The 26,757-nt window shown below is 36.2% G+C and overlaps 1 protein-coding gene across 3 annotated transcripts in view; it reads right to left on the reverse strand.

The window, feature by feature from the left end:
- The window catches only part of samd12 (sterile alpha motif domain containing 12), a 117,442-nt gene that overhangs the window by 76,156 nt on the left and 14,529 nt on the right, over positions 1–26,757 (reverse strand). For all 3 annotated transcript variants that reach the window (XM_015356818.2, XM_015356819.2, XM_015356817.2), the window contains exons 2-3: positions 15,131–15,309; positions 3,408–3,537 (exon numbers count right to left, since the gene is read on the reverse strand). In XM_015356818.2, coding sequence (XP_015212304.2) covers positions 3,408–3,537; positions 15,131–15,309 — 309 coding nt within the window. The remainder of the gene's footprint in view (positions 1–3,407; positions 3,538–15,130; positions 15,310–26,757) is intronic.

A 26,757-nucleotide genomic window follows, 5' to 3' on the forward strand; every position in this document is an offset into this window, starting at 1 on the left:
CGTTCGTGGAAGAAGATGTACGGTTTTATTTTTTCCCCCAGTTGCTTTGGGAGGTTATCTGACCATTTTTCTTTTTCATGTTATTGTTGTGTACCCTCACTGGCAATTCCTGACAGACCTAGCAGGTACTGTAGCACATCACCTCCTCAGCAATCTCCAGACTGCTGAGTGAATTCCCTTCTATAGACGGGGGGTTTAAGCAGAAAAGATCTGTTCCATGCTTTCATGCTATTATTACTAATCTGGTAAAACCTATTTACTCAAGCGAACCATTTCTCCCTATTATCACAACCCCTCAAATCAAAACTGTTCTGACTTTACTTGAAGCTCCCACATTCTGTTCCAGTACTTTAATTAAGTATTAAGTATACTTTTTTCAACATTTCTTTTGCAAATTACACAAAAATTGATATACCTACCAGTAATTATCTCAGTATTAACCACAAGGAAGAAGCAAATCGCAACTTTCTCTTTAACCCATCTCACTCTTATCAAATGAATGACAGACATTGTGACTAATATTCCTTTGACAGCACCAAAACATACTAGTTTCACAAATGTGCGCATGAAAAATAGGCAGTCATTTTGGTGTTCTTCTCTACATCATGTATCATCATAAAAGTGAACTGCCTGACTGAAAATGTCTGCTGTATTACAATAGCTAACATTAATGTTGAATGGTGGAATTAAGTCTGCATCTAACCCATATGCTCTTATTAAGGTTGATTACATATTGTTATTCTTTAGGCCTGCTTTTTTATTTCAAACATCTCTATACAATTTACTCATTTGCTGCCCCAATGTTCTTTTTGTTGGGAATGTTTTGTAATTACATTTCATTAAGTTCTGAATTGTGTTTTTAATCAATTTCTAATGACAGCTTAATCAGACTGATTCAGACTGAATTCAGTGTCGAAGGTCCTGACAGATGTACTGTACTATTACATTTTTAACAGTTTTAGATGTATTTTTCATCGTTAAAGGAAAAAAAAAGAATTAGACCTCAATACAGTCTCATATTTAAATTAATTTAAATGAATTGTTCTGTGTAATCATCATATACCAGTTTAAAATAAACTTCACAATGAATAAAATACACTGAACAAAAAATTCTAAACCACCTTGCTTTATCAAAAGTATTCTATTTCTAAATGCAGGAATCAACAGATGAAAATGTAGTCCCTGAGTGGACATTTACAATGAACATTAATTAAATTAAAACATGACATAGATTCCTTTAATGTTACTTGAATTGTAAACCTTAAGGACAGATGAAAAGAAGATCTTTTAATGAACATTTCAGGCTATAGAATTTGGTCGGCTTAAATATCGCTTCATATCAAACAAAGTTCCTGCCTTTTGATTTTTCTTGTCCAGTTCCTTTGTACTTTGTTGCTGTTTCAGCTCACAATTTGCAGGCTAAAAATTCCAGGAAAAAAGAAAATATGCTCCCAGGGCTGAAGGCGGTGTGACTATGTTGCTCCGCAATCACCCTTTCTTCACCAATGACATTTGGAGCATTCTGCAATTCTAATTGGTTTCTCCTTTCCATTTCCTGGCAACCAGCTTTGAGATATCTCCTTCAGAGAGCTGTTTCTGCTGGGATAGTCAGCAAACAGCCACCTAAGCAGAAATACAGATAACCGTGCAGAACACACATAATTGGATATGCAAAAAGTGTGAAATGTACTAACAGGGAAATGCAGATGAAATCTAGTACTCCTTTAAGGCCAAGAGCTCTCTGTATCCCATTGGACAGGTTTAGATTGCAGCTACTTATGAGAAATCCCTGATCTTATTTCCAATAGTTGCTAGAAGACTGATGTACAGTACACTGCCAATTTTGAAGAAGTAAAATCTGAATATTTTAGCATAAATTCCAGACATACTACCTACAGTACCGTATATGCCAAGAGGTGCGTCATATAGGACATTTAAAGCCTGTTTTGTTTCCAATGTAGATGAAAGCAAATGTAACCAATATTTTGTAATAAAGATGAAAAGATAAAATTATTCACATGAACAATTATTCACATATCCACACTATGGAAATCCTTTAAAGGGAAAAACTGGGATCAAAAAAATTGATGTTATTTCCAGCATTACTGATTGCAATAATTAAATAGCACTTTTCATCAAGGATCCCTAACTGCTTTTATAAAAAGACACATACTGTATTTCTATCCACTACAGTATAGTATCCACCTACTGTAGGTGACATTCAGCAGCCATTATGTACTAGCTACCCCATCACACAGCAAACCAGACAGAGAAGCAAAACATTACTTCACCAATTCAATTAATGGGGAATTTTACAAAGGACAGATTGTGCAAATCCAGACTAGAATTTGACCAGAACTCTTAAGTTTAATAGTCCTACTCTTACAACGCTGACAAAGGACCTTTAATGAGTAATTAGTTAAAACCCCTAAACATCTCATTTGAAGGTCATCATCTCCTGCAGCACAGTGTCTTCTGTCAGCATACTGGGGCGTTGGTATAGATATTGTGTTCCAGAAAGAAAAGCACAACCTACTGGTCCACCTATACCACTTACGGGAGAAACCTGGTTTTCCTTTCAGGTGAGCTCTGAGATGAGGTGAGCTCTGAGATGTTATAAGATCAAGAAAAAAAAGGTGGTAACACTACTGGTGCTGTTGCTGTTTTTGGAGAAATGATGAATGCCCAGATGCACTGCCTTTTTTTCCACCATTCTTCCAATACATTCACATTTGGGTTTGTTTAATTAACTAATTAACTAATTAACTAATTAATTAATTAATTAAGCTTTCATAGACAAAAATACTAAAATAACAGGTTCAAGCAAACAACATTAGGTTCAGTTTTACGGCTAAAGGATTTAGTGAGGCAGAACAACCCTGAGAGCACAAACAGAATTTATTTCAACCCACTTTATGGCTAAAGGTCCAAGGAGGAGCAGTCCAATTAAACCTCTTCTTGAGAATGCTGGACCTGAGACAAGCTGTTTGGGGGCTTGTGGTGAAAAGTACTGTGGAACCAAAATGTGGTGAGAGAGCATACAAATCTACAGGACCCTTATTTCTGTGAAAAGTAGGTTTTGTTTTTAGACTGACCGATTTTCCGGAGGGATTTGGGAAAAAAAAAAGGAAGCCTCACCCTTAAAGGCTGGGTTTGTTTGGCCACAACCCGGGTCCCACAACTTAAAATATACTTTTCAGTACACAGATTCAACAAAGGGATTAGTTTTCTGAATGAAGGTCTGTAAACCAACTCAAAATAACCAACAGTCTTTAATGAATTGCCAATATTCCTAGCTTTTAGTGACTTCTTTGGTGTATTGTTTGATTAGCAATAATAAAAATAAATGATAAAAGGAACAATACCGCTAGAAAGATTTCAAACTTAATAGTATTTTTAAAATGTACCTGTTATGTCATGCTGTTTGAAGGAATTGCTGTAGATCTGGTACTGGTTTGGACAGTGTTTCTTTAGCCACTTACAGACATCTTGTTGAGTCCATAGAGCTACTGGTTTCGATAGCTTCACATTTCCAGGCTGCAGACATAAAAAATAATATCAGAATCAGATGTAGCCACACCTCCCAAAAATATTTTCCATACTGTATTCCTACATAGTAAAAGAAAAACATCAATGTTTCAAAAACAATGGAATTTTTATTTGTCGGCAATCTGTACCTTTACTAGAAGCAGCTTCTCCTGTACATCAAAACAAAGATAAAAAATAAATAATGAAAAGTCAAAGATAAATGTCTTATTGCATTAGTAATTTTGATTGATTAAAATAAAAGAAAACAACAACAAATTCATTAAGCTTATGGAGGCCTACAGTACAGTACATTTGTATTTTTTCTCTATGATAACGCTAATTAACATTTTTATTTTCCTGGCATAAGAAGAATTTGTTTATACTGTTGAGTTTATACTTTTAATTCCTTTGTGATTTAACAGAAAGTGTAGTCCCTGATACTGTATGTATATTACGATCTTCCTGATTTACAAAAGACAAGAAGTACTGTAGGTGGTTTTACAAAGGAAAAGAAAGAAAGTGGGAGCTTTTCTAGACACCTAACAAAAGCTAGAAGCTTTATAATACATCAAAATCCAAGTGATATATTTCTAAATGAATTGCTACAAGAGTCTCAAAAGCAGGCAGCAGTTTCATATCTGACTAAAAATGGTAAGGAAATGAGTCACAATAGTTCCAACAGCTACAGCAGAGAGAACTGTGGGTGTTCCTCTTCATATGCAGTAGATGAAAATCAGAAGACTAAACCATGAACATTCTTTCACATGTGATAAGTGGAAGGCTTGGCTGGAGACATGATTTGGTTTGTTTTGAGACAACTGTGAGCTTTTGTGTTTTGTCAGTTTTAGTGTGTTGGATCTGGTCAGTCACTACATTGTGGGTTAATTTCCCACTGATATTTCAAAGACAGAAAGGAATAATGAAGCAAGCCATGATGACTTGCACCATTTCTGCTTTATTTAAGCAGATATGTCACGTACTAGTTTACAATGGCCACCAGAAAAGCACCCATTTATCCAGAAGACTACCACCCAAGATCTGAACCCACAATCCTTTGGACTTTCCAGAGCCCACACTAGAACTCTTCCTCAGTTTCCCAAACCCCGTAGATTATTATCAAAGCTGCTCAAAAGAGTTGTAAAGAAATAAAGATCAGAACTGTTCACAGGATTAAAGCAGTTAATTTACATTGTAATGAAAAATGACCTGTAACTTTAAATAAACATTTGGAGTAATCAAAGCAAGCGCAAAGCAATTGATTTATGATTAAAATAAGCAGAGGTCTTGTTTAGCTTTTAATTCCTATTTTAGTCATTTCTTTAAAGGCTAATCATGAGGGCAGTATTGCCTTTTTTCGTTTTTAGGTTAATAGAAAGTGCTGCCCAGACTGCCCAGGTAGAAATAAAAATTGCTGGAGCCCTGGGTTCAATTCTGGACTTGGGGGGCTATCTGCATGGACGTTTTATGTTCTCCCTGTGTTCATGTGGATTTCTGCGCACAATCCAAAAACATCCTGATAGGTTAACTGAGTTCTGGGGAAACTGGCTTTGGTGTGAGTGTGTTTGAGTGATGGGCTAGCGCGTGCCACTCAGGAATTACCCTGACATGTGCCCTTGGCTTGCCATGAGAGGCTCTAGCTCCACAGTGGGCCTGAAGTGGAAGAAAAGGATGGATGAACAAATCTGAAATTTCCTACAGCCGTTTCTTAAAACAAACGCCTGACTACCTGGTTACCTGTTTCAAACACCGGTGCAGTATAACAACGTTCCAAAACTAAATGCATCTCTTTAAATTTCATTATTTTGACCACGCATTCTTATTTCACTACTGATTGACCTAGTTCTCTAATTTATCCATACCTCTTTGGATTTTACATACTGTATAACGTAAAAATAAATACATTATACTCTGTACAACATCTCTTCTCAGTTGTTGTTGTGTTAGACTGAAAAGAATAAGATCCCTTAATCTGTTCATACAGTATATGATAATACTCTGAGACCTGGAATCATTCTTGATGCTCTTTATTAAATTCTCTCTAAAGCTAGAAAATTGTATGTGGTGGTGACAAGAATTCAACATAATATTCTAATGAGCATAAAGATAGGTTTAGATTTAGACTAATGAAGTAAACTTTATCACGCATATTTAACATGTACATAAAATAAGAACGTAGAGCAATTAGTGAGGTACTCTCTGATTTTTACTTTTCTCCTGTGGACAAAGTGCTCACTCCGTTTTAAATACAGTAAATAGGAAGGACAAGCCAGGCTAAACCACCCCTAAATGATTGTGGGACTGTTTCCGTTTAGATTGAGAATGACCATGATCATGTCATTTTTTTGTTGTTGTTGAATCACATACGCTGCACCTTCGCTCAATGCAAGTCACATCAAGTCCCCTTTTACTGCTCCTTCAGGGCAATCTCATTTAAACTACAGTAGGTTAGGGTGAGGGTTCAGAATTTCTTCAAAGAATTAATGCAACCTTCCACTTATTGGAGTGCCAAACTAAAGAGAGTGTATCAACAAGGGTAAAATTCTATTCTTCGACAAGTATTCTACTTCTGGAAATATTGTGTTCGATGGTGATCTCATTGAGCATGGTTTCAGGCTTCACTGGGGTAAGAATCAGGAATACATAAAAAATGTGGGCATTATTTTTAAATATGCATGTGATTCAATGCCAAAGGCAAGATTTTGAACTGTATTATCACTTTCTTTCCAACTTCTGCCTTTAGGACAATTTAGGCAAAATTCCCTTTTTGAGCAATGCAGTGCAAACAGTTGTATATGGAAGAAAACAAATCTGAAGATATCATTGAAATAACACTTTTCCTAAGTATAATTTCTTTCCTAAAATGCAGCTATGCCATCAAAATGTATCTATGTTTTGTAGGAATCCTAACCCTAACACTAGCTATGGGTTTGTGCTACAGTAGGCACACAAAAGTTAATTGCTGATATAACAAATAAGCTATTTTTCTGCAGGAGTGTTGGAGCCATATAGCATTTTTGGTTACATTATCAAGCTTCCTCAGCTAGAAAACAACAGGACAGTTTTTCCATTAACTTTGTGTATTAATGTTAATTTCCATAGCCACAATAAAAATAAATAAATGTAAATACAGAAATCATGAATGTTTTAACATACATTGAATCCTATTTAGATGTCCAATATACCATAGAATAATTCCTGGTCTCGATATTATTCATGCAACAACAAAAGGTTCATTATATAGAAAGGTTTTTACATTTATTTGGCAGCAATGGATCAGTTCTGTGTTTTGAACAATTCCTCCACAAATTATGACATGACTGATACACATGAGGAACAGACTAATTGCCTCTTAAATAAGTAAATTTAATGTTGTCTCATCCTCTCAGCTTCTCCTCTGCCTGCCCTCCACAGTCCCCCTGTGGTGTGAACATTGTCAGCCTCTGGCACCTCTATAAATCACGCCTACTCAGAATGGACATTGTATGTCCTACTGCAGTCTTCTCCTGCTTTACTGGACATTTGCTGAAATAAACCACTGCACTGGATTTCTATACATTTTACTACAGCTTTCAGACGCATAAAAGGCCTGTGAACAACATAATGTCTATAGTTAAAACTATTTTAATATACACATCAGTGTTTGCCAAACCCCCATTGTACATTAACAGATTGAAATGTGGTAAACCAATACATCTATGGTTACAGTATGCTTAAAATTGTCTGGGATTGAAGACAAAAACCTTATTTGCTGTTTCTCAGTTGGTCATTGGGTTCCCATAGGAGGTGCTGGTTTTTAATCCAATCCTATTTATAACTATCATACCTGTACATATCCAGCTAAGCTTTACAGAAAATTCCAGCCTCTATCATGCTGGGTTGAATTAAAATGCTACCAGTAAGACTTTCAACTACTGTATACTGCACATTTGCAAAATTTGATGGGCCTTTTCTTACACTACCTTCAGGCACTGGCTTAAATTCCCCAAACTGTTTCTGAGTGGGAAAACAAGCTCAGTCTATTTTCACACCTACAGTACTTTGCAACTAGCTCCTGTAGTTCTGCGTCTTAAAACATTTATAATTCCTTTCAGGTAATCAGGATCAGATTTTGCTCTGAAGCACACGGGCTTTGAAAATCACATGAAAGGCACATTATTTACATAGTCCTCCTGCACGTCTTCCAAATGAGAGACTTCATTTATTTAGACTCCTTTTGCTCAACCACTTATCTGTTTGTGAGCACCATGAGGAAGAAAACTGTACCACTGCCAGAAAAGAGCAGCTGCTTATTAGTTAGATTCCTTGGCAGAACAGAGGGGGCATCTGATGCCCTCAGCAAAGACAGACGTAGCCCCAGGCACTCTAAACAGCACCTGAATTTCTGAAAACCATGAGAAAGTTTGAAAGGCTGAAAATAATTAAATCAGCATTACTTACACCAACAAGAGAGCAAGGCTGTGTAGCCTGACATTTCAAGTAATGAGATATTTTGATTTACAATATAGGATAGAACTGGTAGGCAGTTCAGTACTAGAAGTGCTATATGCAAATGCTACCACCAATAATTGGTGTTTCTTCTGTGGTTGTTTTAATTAATTATACTATTGCGTCTGTTCATTACTTGCTGTAGAGAAAATTCTGCAGTTCTACATGGTTTACTGTTTTATCACTAGTGTTACTTGCAATACTAGCTTACTAGGCTCTGTACAAGGTTCCAGATGCAGGAGACCAGTCTGTTTTCTGTTTTCTGTTGTTCCAATACTGTGGAATGAACTCATATCAGATCTTGCAAACGATTCAGAAAGTCCAGTCGCAAAACTCAGTGTAATATTGTGGCTTTCAAATCTGTTTAACTTAATGCTTGAATTCATGGATATCCATTTCTTTTTTGCACACTATACTGAGATAATCAGGTGGGTAGCTGCGTCAGCATGTGTAGGCTGCAAAGGAACAAATAATAGGTTTATTCCATGCTGAAAAAAAGAAGAAAGAGAAACACAACGTTTCGGCCGTGGAGCCTTCTTGTGTGAGGTGTGAGGACCTCGCTTAAACACACCTCACACCTGAAGAAGGCTCCATGGCCAAAATGTTGTGTTTCCTTTCTTTTCTTTCAGCATGGAATAAACCAGTTATCTATTACTATTACTAATCAACTTTCTTCGTTTTCTCCTTCCCCTTCTTCTTAGTATTACAAAGCCAATTCTGGAAAAAAACAGATATTGATGGGCATACTTTATCAGTGCTGTAGCATCTTAATAGCAAAATGTTTCAATCAAGGCTTCAGATTGTTTGTGTAATGTTCTACTGCTTTGCACCTTTGTAACATAGATTTGTACTGAACAATCACTGTACATTAAGAAATGCCAAGAGTGAATCAAAACATAGAATGCTGCATGTGAAATATGAAATATAGGGGTACGTTCAGGACAGTACACTACCCCTTGAAAGGCCTGTGTAAAATAAACCTGTGGTCGGCCAGTCTGAGCTCCTTTGTCCAATTTATCTTTCTGATGTGAAGGAATAGTTCTACGGTCCGTACAGTATATCTAGAAATCACATGAGCTGCTAGAAGCTCAGGCTTCCAAATGACCTTGAGTGCATGCCAGTATTACAGAGTTCCCTTCCACATATTTTCCTGGCAGCTTCATATTTAAAGATTTTTTTCTACTGATCAACCATCCAATTAAACCTCTGTCAGGCAGAGAATAGGAATAGGCAGACCTACAACCTCTAATCAGAAGTGTAACTACTATTAGGAGTAATGTTTGACTTTTTATCTACATGTGCACTCAGAAGCCTATGGCCTTTATGTTGTTGATAAAATTCATACTAAGCCATAAACTGACCTCGGAGGTCAGGAAAACTACATTAATTGTTATTTTGGGAAAATTATAGCCCTTTCAAACATGGTAATGTTACAGGCAGCTACAAGGGCATTACTGCTACCAGCTTTTCTTCCCACCGGCTGGTGAGAGGAGCCCTTTCAAGGATAGTGAAATGATGCAATTTTATTAATTAAAAAGCACTCTCCTCTCCACTATCCTGTGTGCTGATTGCCCATGTTGCAATGCCAAAGATTAGAAACTGCATTATCTATGCTGTCAAAAACTTCTGCCTAGAAAAGTAATTGTCCAGGATATACAGTAGTATAAACGAGACTGCAAGTAATCTACAGTAAGCCTACAACTAAAATGTGTATGTGATTAAATCATTAAGTATTTATGGTACTCTTGAGTGGCTTAACCAGTAAAAGTTAACCTCTGTCATCACCGGTATGAACCTAGGCCATGTCACTAAACCAGTGTGTCCAGATGGGGGAAGGCTGCACTTATTCGGCCAAGTCTTTCTTGTCTACCAGTGACCTTCCAGACGCTTGCAGACTTGAGGTTCTGTTGGGGAGCGATGTGCCTCCTGCAGCCCCTCTCTGACCCTACTGTCTACACATCCTCATTCTCCCCTGTGTGTGGTCAGGGATAAAGACTGGCTCTTCTACATTATGTTGGTAAAGTATAACAAATCTAATTCATGACACATACACTAAATTTAGAAGGATTTTTGTTTGACTTCCAGTTAACTACTGATTTATCAATTAAATTAAGAAACAGAACTGTTCAAGTATTCTCATGCAACTCTAGAGCCAAAATTCTCTATGGTTATGTAATGTAAAAGACAGTTGATACTGTACATGCCCTTGTTATAAGAGCATAGAGTTCAATTTTACAGAATTCAAAAGCTTTGATTTCTGTATGGTTTTATTTAGTTTATAATCAAGGTATTCATTCCCAACTATTTTTAGGTCTACCAAAGCATTAGAAAATATCACTTTATTTGACGTTTGATGTAGTTTCAGTAAATTCTGACTGCTGAAGGACATTGTTTTGAATGTCAAATTGCTGTTGCAAAGGAAGATTTGTTTTAAACAAAAAAAACAATTTGTTCTTTTTTATCTATTTATCTTTTGCCTCCTGTGTTTTTTTGAAACCTCTGGCTGTTTACGTGTTCCCCACATCTGGCTTGCAGCTTGACTCTCAAATATGAACTTATCTGACAAGTTCACAGTGCCATCTAGTGGATACATTCCCAAAACATTCTCTCCTACAGTTTCAGGTTTTTTTGCATTTAAACTACACACAGTGTAAATATATCAATGATTGTCCAACATATAATTAGAAACAAAGTTTTTCAAATACCTTAATTCCTCATCAGCTTGATTTGTTTGTTAGATTTAATACATTTCTTTTCTAAACCGACCTCTAAATGTAACCTCTAAAAAAATTACTTGTACAGAGCATAGAATATACAAATACACACACACTGTAACCTGTACTATTTAAGCTACACTAACACTAACACTGTAACCTGTACTATTTAAGCACTAACATGTTAAACACCGAAAGACTGAAATTAGTATAACTCTTTTTATTACTTTAAATTTAATTATGGTGCTACACAGTACATTACATTAATGCACAGCACATTGATTAGATGTACAGTATCTAATTGCAGGCTGACTGATCTCTATATATTTAAAATATCTTTGTGGTTCAGATGGTCCTGTATATATATAGCATTTTCCCTTCACTTTTATCTTTACCAAAAGAATGTATTAACCAAATGTACCAAAAGCCGGGAACACAGGTGATTTATAGATTATTTTGTTCTAGAAATGAAAAGAAAATATTAAGAGCAAAATTTAACATTAAGAATTCTCCTTCAAGACACTGCTGTTACACATGACTTGAATTGTTATATCTCAATATTAAAGTTGAGTTCTTACCACCACGCATTATGTTGCTGATCCAACAATGGATCAAGGTGTGATTGCTAGCTATGGATGTACAGTATGAACTGTGTGTGGAAAATATCTATCTTGAAGCAGTGAATGAGACCACAAGTCAAAAGGAGCTGGTGATACTATCAACGTTTATTTTTTTACTGGTTATAGGTACATTGAACGTATATAACAATGTCATAATGGTATGTTCAGAACGTATCTCAAGATAATTGCATTGCTCTTTATGAATATTAATTCCCCTTTCTAATTCAATTAGCTGTAAGTTGCATTACTTAGGAATGCAACCTGGATATATAATGGGAAACACATACTCAATCTAATTTATGATGCCTAACCCGACTCCATTAATTCTTAAAGGAAAACCTTTAGTCACAAGGGCAAATTTATGCTCTTATGGTCCCATAAGCTTCATATTTTTGTTGTTCTCATAGGACAAAGTTCTCCTAAATATGTCATTTTTTGCTATACAGTATGGCATGACTTTCTAGTTCCTAATCCCAAAGAATATCAGCGGGTACAGTGTACTGTACCTTGATATACTACTACTACTGTATAGCACAAATGAAAATTATTGGAGAAAATTACTCTCAGCTACTGGCATTACTAGGGAACTGCAGGCCCAGTTTCTCAGACCAGTTATTATATCTTGGCAACAAAATAAATTAATTGACGGTATAGAAAATTTGTATAAATTTTAAATTGGCATAAAATCGTGAACTTTCTGAAAGTATTGTAGGTTGCCATGTTGTCACAATCCTCCGGTCTTATCATAGGCAAGAGTGAGAGTTTGCAAGAATTGTGACATGAAGCAGCCCTTCCTGCTCACTAGTCACGATTAATGACTAACGTAAGGCGATGTATGAGTGAATAAGAACAGGTTGTGCTGCAAAACCATCTCGAAATCGAGACCAATATTTTTATTGGATTAAGGGAGAGGTATTCACAAACCTGCTTCTTGACAGTGCAATAGCACCGCATCACCTCACCAGAATTTTTGTTGCCTCGTTCTGAATTGCAGAATACGGCGCTGCGCGGACTTGGAAATTGACTCTACTTTGTGATGTAAATTGGAGGTTTTACAAGTTACTGTGTGCATTTTACTTTCTTTGTGGTTTGAAATGCATTCATCAATGCCGATTCTTTCTAACCGCCGAAATCTAAAACGTTTTGCAGTTCCCCTTTCAGTTCTGTGCAGGTGATTCTCCCATACTTTCCAACCTAGAAATAGACTTGTTTTGAAAGACAAAAGCATCCCTTAATCACATGGGACTCCTGTCAGTGGGGAGGCAAGCAGGTTGTGTCAAAGGAGACAGGAAAACAAGAGGCAGGATAGCAATAGTGGAATGAAGTGAGATGACTGAATGGAAAACTGCACCTTTGATACGGATCAGTGACTGAAACTCTCTGCTCTTGAACACAGAGCATTCTCCGGATTTACTAATTAAACACCCCCCGATGTGATTCTTTCCCAGGATGGCACAGATCTGCTATTTTGAGCATAGGTAAGCACAGTCAATACTAATTGAAAATGTAAAATCCCTGCACGATTTGTCAGGAGTGCCTTTCATCTCAGACAGTCATCTCTTTGACTCTGAGCCTCAGCACTGTGGTAATCTTGGCTGGGGGCCTATGAGGGGCATCAGATTGGCATCTGCATTCACGGGTTTCAGAAAGAGAAAATTGGCTGGGGGGCCGATTTGCCTCCAGTCACGCACATAGGGACGCCAGGTGGAAACAGCATGATCTGAGCTCATCGCTGTCTCCAGGGTTTAATAGCATTGCTGCGTCCACCACCAGAGTTCTTATGAAAAGACAGGGTGAGCTAGTGTGCTGGAGGAAATGAAAACTCCTTTAAAAGCTCATACTGTATTCTCATATGTGGGCTAAAGCAATGAGACAACGTTGAAAGGAAGGTGTTTCATCAGCAGTTCTGAGCTCAGATTATTATTGGATATTGATCCAGTGCAGATTACAAAACAGATTATTAATAGATTATTAGTAAAATACTGGTTGCTGAGGGGAGACCATGAGTACTTTTGGTGTTACCATATGTTTAATTCAACAGAACATGACCATGAATGAAAAATATTGCTAATGCAAAATTTAAACCAAGGAGGGTGAAAGCTTTTTGCTGTTTTTGGGCTGCACAAACATCACAGCTGAGGAGGATTCTGGATGCACAATTTAATTTAAGAATAAAGGACAGCCCCATGGCTGCACACAGACTGTGAAGCCATGGGCTTATATGCTTGCTTTAGTCAACTGAAATACAGGAACATTCATTTTACATTTTATGTGAATTCCTATTGCCATCACTATTATTTATTTAAAGTAGGAAAATGAGTCTTCTCTCTGACAGAAGGGGGCAATCATATTCCTACAGTTTATTCTACATGTGAACACTGAAAAGAAGGAAGGTGATTTTTTGTAAATACCAAGTTTTTCCCAGAAAAAAACATTGACATAATTGAATTAGGAGTACATTGAGTGTCGTATTGTTGTCATATGAGCTCACATCTCAGGGAAACAAGTCATGGCCTCCTTTTTCACATATCATATCAGTCCCAATGCTGCTAGTTAACTGTAAAATTAATACTTCTGCTTTGTTCTGCAACCTTTTAACACGAACAGTCAAGGACTGAATTATGCTCCCTTGTTATTTCTGTTAGCAACATGACATACATCATTAAAAAAGGAAAAACCTGCATCCTCTGAGCATAAAAAAAGCCTGCAGTTAAAATTAGATTTACTAACTGTGCAGACACGGTGGTGAAAATCAAACACTTTATATAATGTTTCTAATCCCCCTTGGTTTCTGAGTCATCACACAGAGGAACCATCCAGCAGCTGGAACTATTTTTATCCGCTTTCAGCAAAATGATATGAGTGCACTAAATTTGCTGTTCTTGAATGGTGAAAATGACATAAGTACAGAGGAATAGTCTATTTATAAAACCATACTGCAGGCTAAGGTAGAAGGAGGTAATAAGCAAATAAGTGTTGTTTAACGTCAAATTGGATTTTTTTTTCAAACACCCTCTGGACACCTAACGCAAGAGAAAACCTTAAGGCTGCTTTTGTACTGGTGGACAGTACTGCTTTAAAGCCAGCAGCCATATCACCCTGCAACTCACAACTGACAACCCATTGAAGCTCAGCAGGTGTGAGTCTGACCAATACCTGAATGGGAGACCTCAAGCAGTGATCTGAGGTAAAAAAACAAGACACACTGCCTTAAAATATGGATCCATGTGTACAGTAGGTAACATCCTGTTATATCCTCTATATTAAAACCTGTGTGTTGCAGATACTTGTATAAAAAGGGAAGAATTAACCGAGAAACGTATAATATGTGTTAATAGTGCATTTCTGCCCAGCCCAAAGTGCTGCAAAAACAAGGACATTTATGGTCTGTTTTTGTAGAAGAGCATGAAGCATATTATAGCACAGTTGTCTGTATTTTATCCTCCCTGCTGGAAACAGAAAAGTCATACTGTATCCATCCTGGAAACACAAAATTCATATGGTATCTGCCCTGGAAACAAAAAATTGACCTCAAATATTTAGAAAAGGTGAGGGCTCCAAGTTTCCCTTATGAAAACCTCCAGATAAAACCCGCAGATTAGAAATTCACAAGTAGCATGTAGGGAGCAAACATTAGTCTGAGGCTATTAAGTATTTAATTAATTTACCGTATCTTAATATTTTCAAGATTTTTATATTTAGTACATTACATACTGTATGTACGTAGTTCATAATGCAATGTACACTGGAAAATGTACGTAGGAGTTCTTGATAGTTCCTTACCCGAGCACCATCTGTTTCCGAAGTCTGTTGTTTAGGACTTCCTTTCTTCTCCAGAAGCCTCAGACTGCTGTCCTCATTTCTGACTCCATTCTCTCTCGATTCTGCTTCAAGGTGCACACTGACATCCTCTGCACAGATTGCGTGGTCTATTCCATTCTGACTCAGGTTACAGTGGACAGCTGGAGAAAGATAATCCAAAAATGAGAGGGCCGTTTCAATAACATTATGTTTTTAATTTAACCTGGTTGCTAAATTCTCTTATGAAGTTGTATTACTCTTGCTTCAGCAATCATCTGCTTCTAGTTTAATAAAAGCATAGATTGCTCTGACAACAGATGAGTTTCACCGAATTCTGATTCAATGGTCTGATGAAAGTAAAAAAATAAAATACCAATATTTATTCATTTTCTCCTATTTATTATTGCTAAGCATGGTGCTTTATGGGTGGTGCTCTGTAAATACAGGAAAAAAGAATGTAACTAACAAAGTTTTATGTCCATAAAAAACAATGAAATGCATCTGAAAACACGGTGCAGGAAAATTAAAAAATGTTCAGACTTGGTTAGATCTACAAAATGATCCCAGAAGACATACATACTTACTGTATGAATAAAAATATGGAGGCACCTAGTGTTGATGTAGATGTCAAATGTTTCTGTTCTATCACACACTCAGTGCATCTCATCTGACATTAAATGCATCTGGATAATGAAAATGGGAATTTTTACGTCTCTGAACTGGGCTGTAAAGTTAAGGACTTTGTTTTTGCTAGTTTATAGCCTCCTGCATATCACATACAGGCTCTATAACATGTAAGTATACAAAATCCTTAGAAACACATCATTGATTGGCTATCCCTCACGGTTGGATTAATCATTTTCATTTGCACTGGGGTGTCTTCATCTGGTGCTTTCTGATGAAGACTTCTGGTCTCCTGACTATGTCTAAGTCCAGTCTTCATATGCTGTATGCTTCACTAATACAGGTATGTTGTCTGGAGATCCATTTCTGTCAAAGTAAATATTGGAGCATTCTCAAGTTCGATAAGCGAAGTCAGGGTGGTTGGAGTTTTGGACTGGAGCTCCTGGAGATCAAATAAATTATCATCTATTCTGTAAATCAGCTGCAAACCTGCAAAGACCTTGTTTGATACCTAATTGAGCACGTGACTCAGAATTATACATCACAGTTTAGGTGATGACGTATTGTTAGAATCTTGTCTGGATTTCCAAGGCTCCTGCAATAGATACATCCATGAGGATTACTGCACCGATTTTTCAAGGTCATCAGGAGAATGAACTTCAGGAGAATCTTGCAGATCACCCCACATTTCACAATGTTTCAAATGTTTCAATGTTTCAAATGCCGAGTCTAAAAATGTTAAGCATGTTGAAATGTGAAAGGTAAATGAGACCTGAATATTTCAATAGTCTATACTGCGAAAAGTACACTATATATTTTTATTATATTGTATTTATTATTCTTTGAATGCTTGCCATGATTTGGGACTGTCAGCCTTAGTATTTGTACAAGGAATAGCAATCAGAATAAGAACTACTGACATCTACAGTATGTGAGATTAAACCAGATCTATGAATACCATAAAGTCTTGCACACATTTCATTTTCCACATACCTTGCCAATCATTATTGCTTGTTATGTGATTCAGAGATAATAATAATGCAGACTTCAATAAACAATAAACATAAACATAAACATATATGCATTTGGAAATACAGTTTAAAATGTAAGCCTATTAGTCTCTACTTTAGTATTAGTCAGCAATTTTCTTTTGAAAACTATTAAAAAAAAATCATTTCAGCCCAGAAAGAATTTTCTAGGGTTTGATAAACTATGGTGTGATCACTAGATGGTGCTGTTGAACCTCAATGGAAAAAACAAGTAAACTAGGAATTTTATGTGAGATTCAGTGATCCAACTCCAAGAATCTAAACATCAGGAAGATTTGTATGCATAATTGCACCCAATTATTATCTGAAATATATGTATATAGGCTATGAAATATGTATCATATTGGTATATAAAAATATCATTTGTGTGCATGTGCATATATTGGGGATGGGGGCTGGTAATTTTAGATTTAAAGCTATGCTTCTTCTGCCTCATTTTGAAACAAACAGTAAATATAATAAAATAACAAACAAAACATTGCAGGATTATAAGTAAAGATGTTCTATAAGTTCTATAAGTAATATGCTCCACTGGATGTTCATTTGAATTAAATGTGACATCCCCTAAAGTGGGAAAAAAAGAACAAAAACAATAATAAAATTACAAATACAAAGTCAATATCTGTGGTCTGCCTTTTAATACAAACTTAAAAATTAAGCAATTTGCCATTGTTTATATTAATGAAATGAATAAAAGATTAACATAAAAGTATTCTAAAATATTCCACTTCCTGATTACCATGTAAGTGCACCCTAGGTACTTTTTAGCTAAAAAAACACTATCCTGAATAAAACTAGTAATCACATAAAGCTTGGATTATGAGGATGGAATAAAATATTTACATGGCTAATACCAGGCAAAAAAAAACCTAATTAATTAAAATGTTTTGCTCATTTCAAGCTTATGAATTATTTAACCCAAATATTGATTTCTGAGTTTGTATGCAATTTAAATCCTCTTTCTATTCTAAACAGACCTACTGTACACCGTACAACAAAGAAGAAGCATCTCTGACATACAGTAAATGCTGCCATCAAGTGATGAATTTGAAATTTGCAGTTTAACAAGCAATTCAAAGTTTTGTGTAATCTTCCGTTTAAATGTCATATGACACTAGCTTCTTTTTTTAACATCATTATATACATCAAACTTACAGTTCAAGGAACATTTTCATTGTTTTCAGTATGGGAAATTAGCCCCAATTAACCCCAAGGTTACAAAAACGTCCAACAAGGAAAATGGGTGTATTAGAGATTAGCGCCTAATGAAATAAGCTGCGTCACTTGAAAAAATGAGGGGATATTCCAAGTCTGTAGTTTTGAAAGAGGGTCACTAGGAGGACATTTTATTTAAGCATTCAAAAGCCTAATAAGGTGAACCCAGATGAACAAGGAATCGGGGAAGTAGGATCAGGAGTGTAAAAAAAGTAGACATACTAAAAGTGAAAAGGATTTTGTAAAAAGCATCTTGGAGGTCAGTTAGACACTGTGTTTTTTTGTGATCCTTCCAAAATAACCTTTGGCCACCGAAACCAGCACTGTGCTAAGGTTTTACTGGCTCATTGTCACACTGATCTGATCTATGCCACTGCATCGCAAAACACTCAACTTCAGCTTCTACAGCCATATTAAAGAGTTGCATTTAGTGTATCCCATTTAAGTTGTGCTGCTATTGTCAAAATTCGAAAGATTAGCAGAACTCGGCAATATATCAGATTTCCTTTCTTCAACATACGCCCGCCCTGATTGTTTTTCTCTATTGGTATTACAGTAGGTTTGCCTACTTATTTTTATTTTCATTTCTTGATTTCCTCACTACGGTTCTTGCAAGTACAGTAGTGTATTTGTAACGACAACACAGAGCACAACTGTGCAGAAATAAACACTTTCCAAAAACAAGCCAGAATGTAATGCTATGTGGCCAAAAATGTGCGTTTTACATCATATTTTTGAACTGAAAGTAAATCTGACAGGGAAACTGAAATACAGTAAAGAAATAAAAAATATAAACAACAAGGAGTCATTCAATCTACAGTATTCACCTGGCAGACAGAAGCTCTGAGATTCAAGGAAGGACTTAATGCTTCTCAAATTATCCCAATTAATCAGCTTTGAAACTGTGGTTACGGAACCTTTTCTTAACTCCTGTCACACTATTGACCAAAGCTGTGTCGTTTCCATACATCTAAAAATCCGATCTTGTCCCCTGCTCAAATTTTTTTCATGGATCTGGAAGTAATTTTTGTCAGGTTTTTTTTATTATTTTTTTTTCTCAGTTTGTCAGCTTCTCTCAGGAGAATTTCATTGATTCACAGTCTCAAATATCCTTTAAATCTTTCATGTTCCGGGTCTTTTTCTGTGTGCGATGTACAGTACCTTACGGTGTGGGCAACTGAACACGAGAAGTGAACAATCTTTCTTTGATGTGGTAGCAGCCAACCTGATGGATTAATAACATATTCAAAAAATGAAAAGCCCTTTTGCTAGAAAATGTTCTCTTCCAGTGCCTAAAATCACAACGGCTGACCTAAACAATGTCAGTACAGAGATAAGATGTACACCTGATGTTGGACTCATGATAACTTCTAATCTGACAGCATCGATAATGAAAGCTTGACAATCTCAGTGTTTTCCTCCCAGACATTGCTCCTTACGGAAAGCAGAGTAAATTCAGAATGAGTGAGACATGAGAAGGTTGTGCATAGACAAATTATATATTATTGAAGTAGGTCCCAGCTGCATAGAAAATTACAGCTTCAGCTGTGTTCCTCTACTGCAATGTTATTCACTACATCCCACTGGGGGGAGTTTTTTTCTAAAATTAGCACAGACCACTTGCCCCTGTTCACAGTGACGTCTTCCATGATAACAGCTGAGAGCAAAGCCATGAGAGAATATTTTTGGATACAAAATAAAAGCTACATCATTAAAACAACCTTAAAACTGGGATAAAGAGAAGGTAGAGAAAGTTTTTATGAAGACCTTGGATTCACATCTCAACTTTATCCTAAGGAAGGGAATTCTGAAGATGATTCTTAAAGCTCTGTAGCTAGATATGCTGCCAGGGCTTCGAGCATTTTTAATTAAATCTTTTGAAAGTCATAAAGAATTAATCAGTGGAAAAAGAATAAAAGGAACCATCTGCTGAGGAGTAATCTAAAAATAAAACTGCAAAGATAAAAATGAATATGTCTTAAGTACGTTTAGTACTGGCCAAATATTACGTTGAATACTGTGACTATCAAAAGTATTCAGCCATTTGGACTTTTTCACATTTAATTGTGTTACAATATGGAATCATAATGTATTTAATTGTTTTTGTTTGCCTTTGATCAACAAAAAACACTGTATAATGTCAAAGTGACAACATAAATATACACATCCTCTCATATCATAAATATAAAACTGAAAACTGACTGTATTCATCCCTCTTGAGTCAATATTCGGTAAAGGTACCTGTACCTTTGTTAGAAATTAGATTCTTAGTGGCAAGCAATGTGCAGCTGTCTTGAGAAGCATTAGACAGACCTTCATCACCTTCCATGGCCAGAATGGATTTGAATTCTGTTGGAAACTGCTAGAACATGCACTTCAGTCCCACACCATTACAACTTTTACTATTGCAACTGAAGATGATCCTGCTGAACAACAGGATGGGTCCAGACCACAATTTTTTAATAGCTTGCAAAAACACATGATATGTTTTGTTGGAGCTCTTGTTGTGGCTCGCAGAGACTAAATATGATATTCAGATTAAGATGTTTTTGTTAAAAACAAAAAGAAGCCCTTCAAACCGATCTAGCTGGTTTAGTTTCTGATTAGCCTAACTGACTAATCTGTTTGAATATGAGAGCCTTTGATATATTAGGAGAAAATCCTGAAGCTTGTGCTCTCTTCTTACACTCTTTTCTACATTTAGAGCAAGGAGTAAAAAAAGCCATGATACATCCATGGATAAAAATGTGTGCTTGCGAATATGCATGAACAAAGGTGATGTTTCCACTATTAAAGGCATGCATTTGTCATCTTAAATAGCACTGCAGCAATGCCTCAACCTCTAAAACAGGGAGATAATGCACCCTGGGAATGCTGACAGACTGACTAGAAGCACCAGGTATTGACTTGGACCTGATCAACTGTACATAATGACCAGGCGGCAACACCTAAGGGATTCAATCTCCAAAGCAACAAACTTGAACTGTTAACACAGTTAGCAATTCAAAACTAATCAGTGTCACCACACACCTAAGAGATGTCAATATTTGACACAGATGGGCCTACAATGATAACACCATGATTCAAAGTCACTAGAATACTTGACTCCTATGTGCATCAGCTGAAAATGGCAAAACGATTATCTTTGGTCTGCAGGAGAAAGCACAAAGGGTTTGCTAAAGTCTATAAGAAAAAAACAACAGTTTCGGCAGCTAGCAGTAGCACAGTGATGTGGAGAGTCATTAGTATCAGTGTTAAAGAATGCCTTTGCTATAGCTGGTTGTAATCTCACTGTATGGCATTATGTTGAACATATTTTGAGACCTGTATTTTGACAGAGACACTCATATCAATGTAATCCCTTTATCTTTCACCACCATATGACATTGCAGCTGCCATAACAGATTAACACCTGCTTTAATGATATAATAGATGAACACAAGATATTACTGACCAATCTGCTGTAAAAACACAATGGCGAACACAGATAAAAGCAGCTAAAAGGGCAGTCCAGTACATATATTTTTTAAATGTCATGTAAACCGTATAATGGAATGACATTTATTCCCTTTCTTTTTATGGCTTTTTCAGGTATAATCTATTGATGAGCAAATAATATATAGAAAATAAAATTTCTAGGGTATCTTAAGCACAAGGAGGTGGAAGTAGTGCCATGAAAAATGCAAGAGACAGAGATACTGCTCTGAGGAGCTCCTCATTAAAAAAGAAGACCCTGTTTTTGTGCTTTGAAATTCACCAACTCACCCCACCCCCTTCTTCCCTGCAATGAATACATCCTTCTGTGCATATCTTTGAGGTCCCCACTACCCAGACATGCAATCCCTTGATGAGCAAATCGCTTCAGACAGCTCAGATGCAGAGTCTACTGCTCCGATGCTACTCTTTACCAGTTCTGGAGCTCAGATTTCAGATGTGTTTTGTTTTTTTCAGAGAAACTGCTTCTAGTTTAGAAATAAATTCTCCTTTTACTGTTTGTCCTACAGTATTAGAAGACACTGTAGTTACAATACATGAAGAAAGTTTTTATTTAATTGAATAATTCCCATCATTATAACAACAACCATTAAAATAAAAAATTAGAACTTTGGTCATTACTTAATTTATTAGGATAATACCTTTAAAGATACTTTTTTTTATTTATACACAGCACACCAAAAGTTGATGTGGTCTTTCTTGCAATGGTGATTTCTATCTTCACTCCATTCACTCACCTGTCTTTGTTTTTCCCTGTGTCCTCTATACATTTAGTTAGGGTTAGAAGATTCTTTAACAGATCTTTCAGACCTGATATTTATGATTTCATCCATCATTCTAAATAAGAACTTTCTCTTAATGCATCTGGTAAATACATTCCCAAGTTGCTACTGCATTTGGATCTACTCTTGCCAAATCATACTGTATCAATTATGACCTGTTATTAAACTACTGTGGAATATTAAAAAAACATACAGTACTCTGAGAAGGTTTGGACAGTTTCCTGCAAATAATGGAAAGAGAGCTCTTTTAAAACGCTAAAAGGTAGAGCTTAATGAAAAGATTCTTTTAAATCATTATGCTATAATTGGCACTCTGAATGAAGCTCCAAATCACAATCATAAAGCCTGAATGAAGCAGAGGCTGATGAAACAACTTTATAAATTATTCAGGCAGTGCTGCATTTTCGTGCTATTTTTACAGTATACTGAATGTGACTAAGTCATTTGTAGGCATCAAGCTACTGTAGAATGCACAGAAAAAGAGTTAGGAAGTGTGTTAGAGAGCGCAGTCTTGTTGGAACAGACAACAACATTTTTACAGTTAAATTTGTGCCTTCCTGAGATACTCATACACAAGTTTTAATGTTGCCTACCTTGTGCTTCAAGGTGAGCTGGCCATACTCCTCTTATTAATGCTTCTACTTTACACCTGCATTTTCCATCTGAACCAAACCAAATGTACACTCATGACTTGGGTGACAAGAAGTTTGGTTTTCTTTTGCTTTCTGACCACCTCTAGGAGCTCATTCTTTCCGGCATCGTGCACATCGAATCCAATTGCTTTCAGCCAGGTCTTGCTGTTTGCACTGACCTGAATTAATGTAGCTCTGACAGGCTCCATGCACAATACCTGCAGTGCTCCCGTTACAGTATCGGACTGAAAATGTGTTTGAGTTTAGCTGCATAAAACCTTTATACTGTAAGTAAACTCAGGCACAAAGTGTTTGATTTCCGTTGATTGACTTCTTGACTGAATGTACATTAAAAGCAAAATAAGCAGTCTTTCTCTGCGTTCCTGAGCACAAGAAATGTGACACTGTTTGAATAATTGCAGCTTTACTTTGATTTCAAGTGTGCTAAAATTGCATATGATATTATTAATTAGTGTCTAAATACTGATTAGTATAGTTACTGTTTTTACTGAAACACACATTTTCTGAACAAGTGAAGATCAGTACAACCTGATCACAGCAAGTTTAGCAAGTGAGCTGAAGCAAAAGAATGGTTCTGAACATGAGGAGTCCACTCAGCCAATCTAGCCCGTTTGGTAGTAAGTAGCTACAGTAGTTGTCCCGAAGATCCCATTCAGCCATATTTGATATATCTTAAGAGTATTGGACAGCATGCCTGGGTGTCTTGTTCCTTACTCTCATTCATACTTTGAGTGAAGTAGTGCCTCCTGTTTATGGCTGTAACTGCATTTGCATGCAAATTCCACTTGTGTCCTCTTGGTTTGTGTTTTATCTTTGATTCTGAAGAAGTCCACCAAGTTGACTTTGACAGTCTTTCGAAGACTTTGAATACTTATAACAGATCTTTTCGGCAAATTCCTTGCAAAAAACTTTTCGGACTTTTCTGTTCAAGACTTTAAAGTTTCGGTTCCCTCAGACTGTCAGTCTGGAATGTATCTGTTTTATCTTCTCTCGACTGGTTCCAGATAAAAAGGTTGAGCTACATAATCTTATCAAGCACACAAAAGAGCAGAGGATCCAAGTTACTGTTTCATACAGCACATTTAAAATTGTTATATTGTTCTAAATTTTTCTGTGATTGTTTTCCCAAGCAAGACCTTCATTGTGTAGGGCAAAGTACTTTTCAATATATTTTTGAGGCTAACAATTTTGAATTGATTAGTAACATGTGCTCCCTCACATCCTGAATATGGGAACATTACAAGAAGGATATAGGTATTACTGTATTATAGAATATAGAAGAATTTGAGACTGGGTACATTTCAGTACACCTGGTCAAATTGTAAATTTACTCCCTGTGATTCTCACATCTTAAAAAATCTGAGTTAGTGCACTGACATACTGTAATACCCTTCCAGTACTGTCAGATGCCAACAGACTATTTTCAAATTATTATTTTTTTAATACTGTTGTGTTTTAGGTCTTATTCCTGCTTTTGTAAATTCATTTTTGTCTTTCGAATGTAATTACCTTTTAAACCCCAATGTCAATAACAGATTACAATTCTTCGGTGTTTGTTATTACCCTGCTAGAAACCTTGAATTATGTTATTATTAACTTGCTTGCATGCACGTCTAACAAAAATCTAGAAATAGGACCTTATTTAGATTTCAATAAATATGCCGATACTTGTATAGGAAAAATAATTTAGTTACTCTCAAAGATTTAATCAATTATGAACATTTTACTGTATAGCCATGACTAAGTTCACAAAGCATCTCAAAGCAGTGAGAAACCTTCTCATGCTGGTGCAAAAAAAAAACCTCCATCTGTTTCACTTTAGCAAAGGTGAAACGCAGCCAAATTCCATGGAACCATAATTGATTGCTTATATCTTGTCTGACTCAAAAGGTGCAATGACTTCTCACATCTTGCATGTGTTCTTTTAAACCTTTCAGATAAATCCTTCTAACAGAGTACAGAAAGACTATAGGGAAATGAAGTCAAACGCGTATACAGTATAGGAAGCAATTATATAGGAAAAAAAGTATAAATATATTCCTTAATTAAGAAACACACTTAAAAGAATTGATGCCATTAGGTCTTTAACATCCTAATACCAGGAAAAATTAAAACAAAGAAGTGAAGACAGTGTTATTTGATGAGAATCCAAATCAAATAAGTAATTTAAATAATAAAAAAAAATCTTGAACTCTCTAAAGTTTGAGTCTAAAATTAAGGTTTATAATTTTAGAAAAAGACAACAAAGAGACAAGGCAGAGTTTATAGGTGGTGATCAAATGAATTTAAAGGTTTAAAGCAAATTCATCCCTAAAACTGTTAGGTTCATGTCTAACAAAATATGGCCTAAACTGCAACTTTTTTTCCTTCTAACTTTTTTTTCTTGCAATGGAGCACCTGTCTCTGTCAGATCTTTGTCAGTTCAAGCCACTGGAGGGCAGCTCATAGATGAATCAGGGAGAGGACGCATGCAGGCCTTCACAGGGATCGGATCTTACAATGTTTCCTACACTTCCACAAATCCCCTGGTAGGGATTCATCTCCTAGATCTCTCTTCGAACTTGCTGTCACACGTTTCCCTACCCATTTTTATATTCATTTTCATTTTCAATTCTATTTATTTTGTTCTCCTTGTTATTGCTAATCCCTTTATCACACACCTATTTTTTTTTACTTTTCTGAGTGCTTTTCTCATACATTGACCCAGCTCCTTGCTCTAGCATCTTCCAAATATCACGATCTCAGAGCTGTTAACTGACCGTGTTTCTTTTGTGCTATTGACCCAAAATTAATCATGGAACGTGTACATCAAAAAACTCAAAAACAGATATTGGTTATCACAAGGCAAACAGAACTATGACAACACATTTTAAGAACTAAAAAAACGGACAAGAACATGGCATTAAATTAATTATATCCCATTATACCCGTGTTAAACAAAATGATTTTTCAATATTGCCTTAAAATGTTCCTGCTATCGGTTCTCAGAATGAATTCAATTCCTTATGTTTTTGTATTAGAAGAGATTTTGTGACAAGCGGAAATGGAAAGAAGAGGAAAATTTATTTTCTGACATTCCAATACTACAGGTACATCATTACTATTCGGTCTGGAACAGGAGCAGCTTTAAGAAGCAATTTCTAATGCTGTGGGCCAGACAGGCATTTATTCACCGCCACACAGAGCAGGTCACCCAAGTGCATTGTGAAAATGTGCAATGAGATTTATTCATAACACAGGGATCCAATTCACAAACAGCATTACATTTATTCCTCTGGCAGACACTTTGAACCCAAGCGACGTACAATTGCAAGACACACAGGGTAGAGATAACAGTAGCATCCACACTGGCCCAGCTGCAGACAAGATCTTAAATTATACATAAATGATCCATGATATGGTATGAATTGATGAACTAGAAACGTGTGCCGCTATGGGGAAGACAAATGCAGCTGGTTCTTTATTTCATGAAATAAACAAGTGTGGAGTATGAGAAAAAGATAATAAATGAGATGGGGTGGCTATTAAAGACATTCTTGATGCATGCTGCATGAAAATTATTTAAAGAAAGAGAGTGAATAGGCAGTGTAGTGGGTTAGCCTGCAGGTTGTACAGCACTTAAGCTACAGAAGAGAAAATACTTTGACCTAGATTAATGTTTTAGTTAAAGAAATTTCTAGTATAACAGCCAGGCACATGCAGATATTTGCAGGATTATTTCAGGGCTCAAAACACCTTTGTAAGGTTAACAGACACACAGTCACCTTAAAAAGTCCATAAGATAAAGCAAA

The sequence above is a fragment of the Lepisosteus oculatus genome, chromosome 10, assembly GCF_040954835.1.
Source record: "Lepisosteus oculatus isolate fLepOcu1 chromosome 10, fLepOcu1.hap2, whole genome shotgun sequence".
Lineage (NCBI taxonomy): Eukaryota > Metazoa > Chordata > Actinopteri > Semionotiformes > Lepisosteidae > Lepisosteus > Lepisosteus oculatus.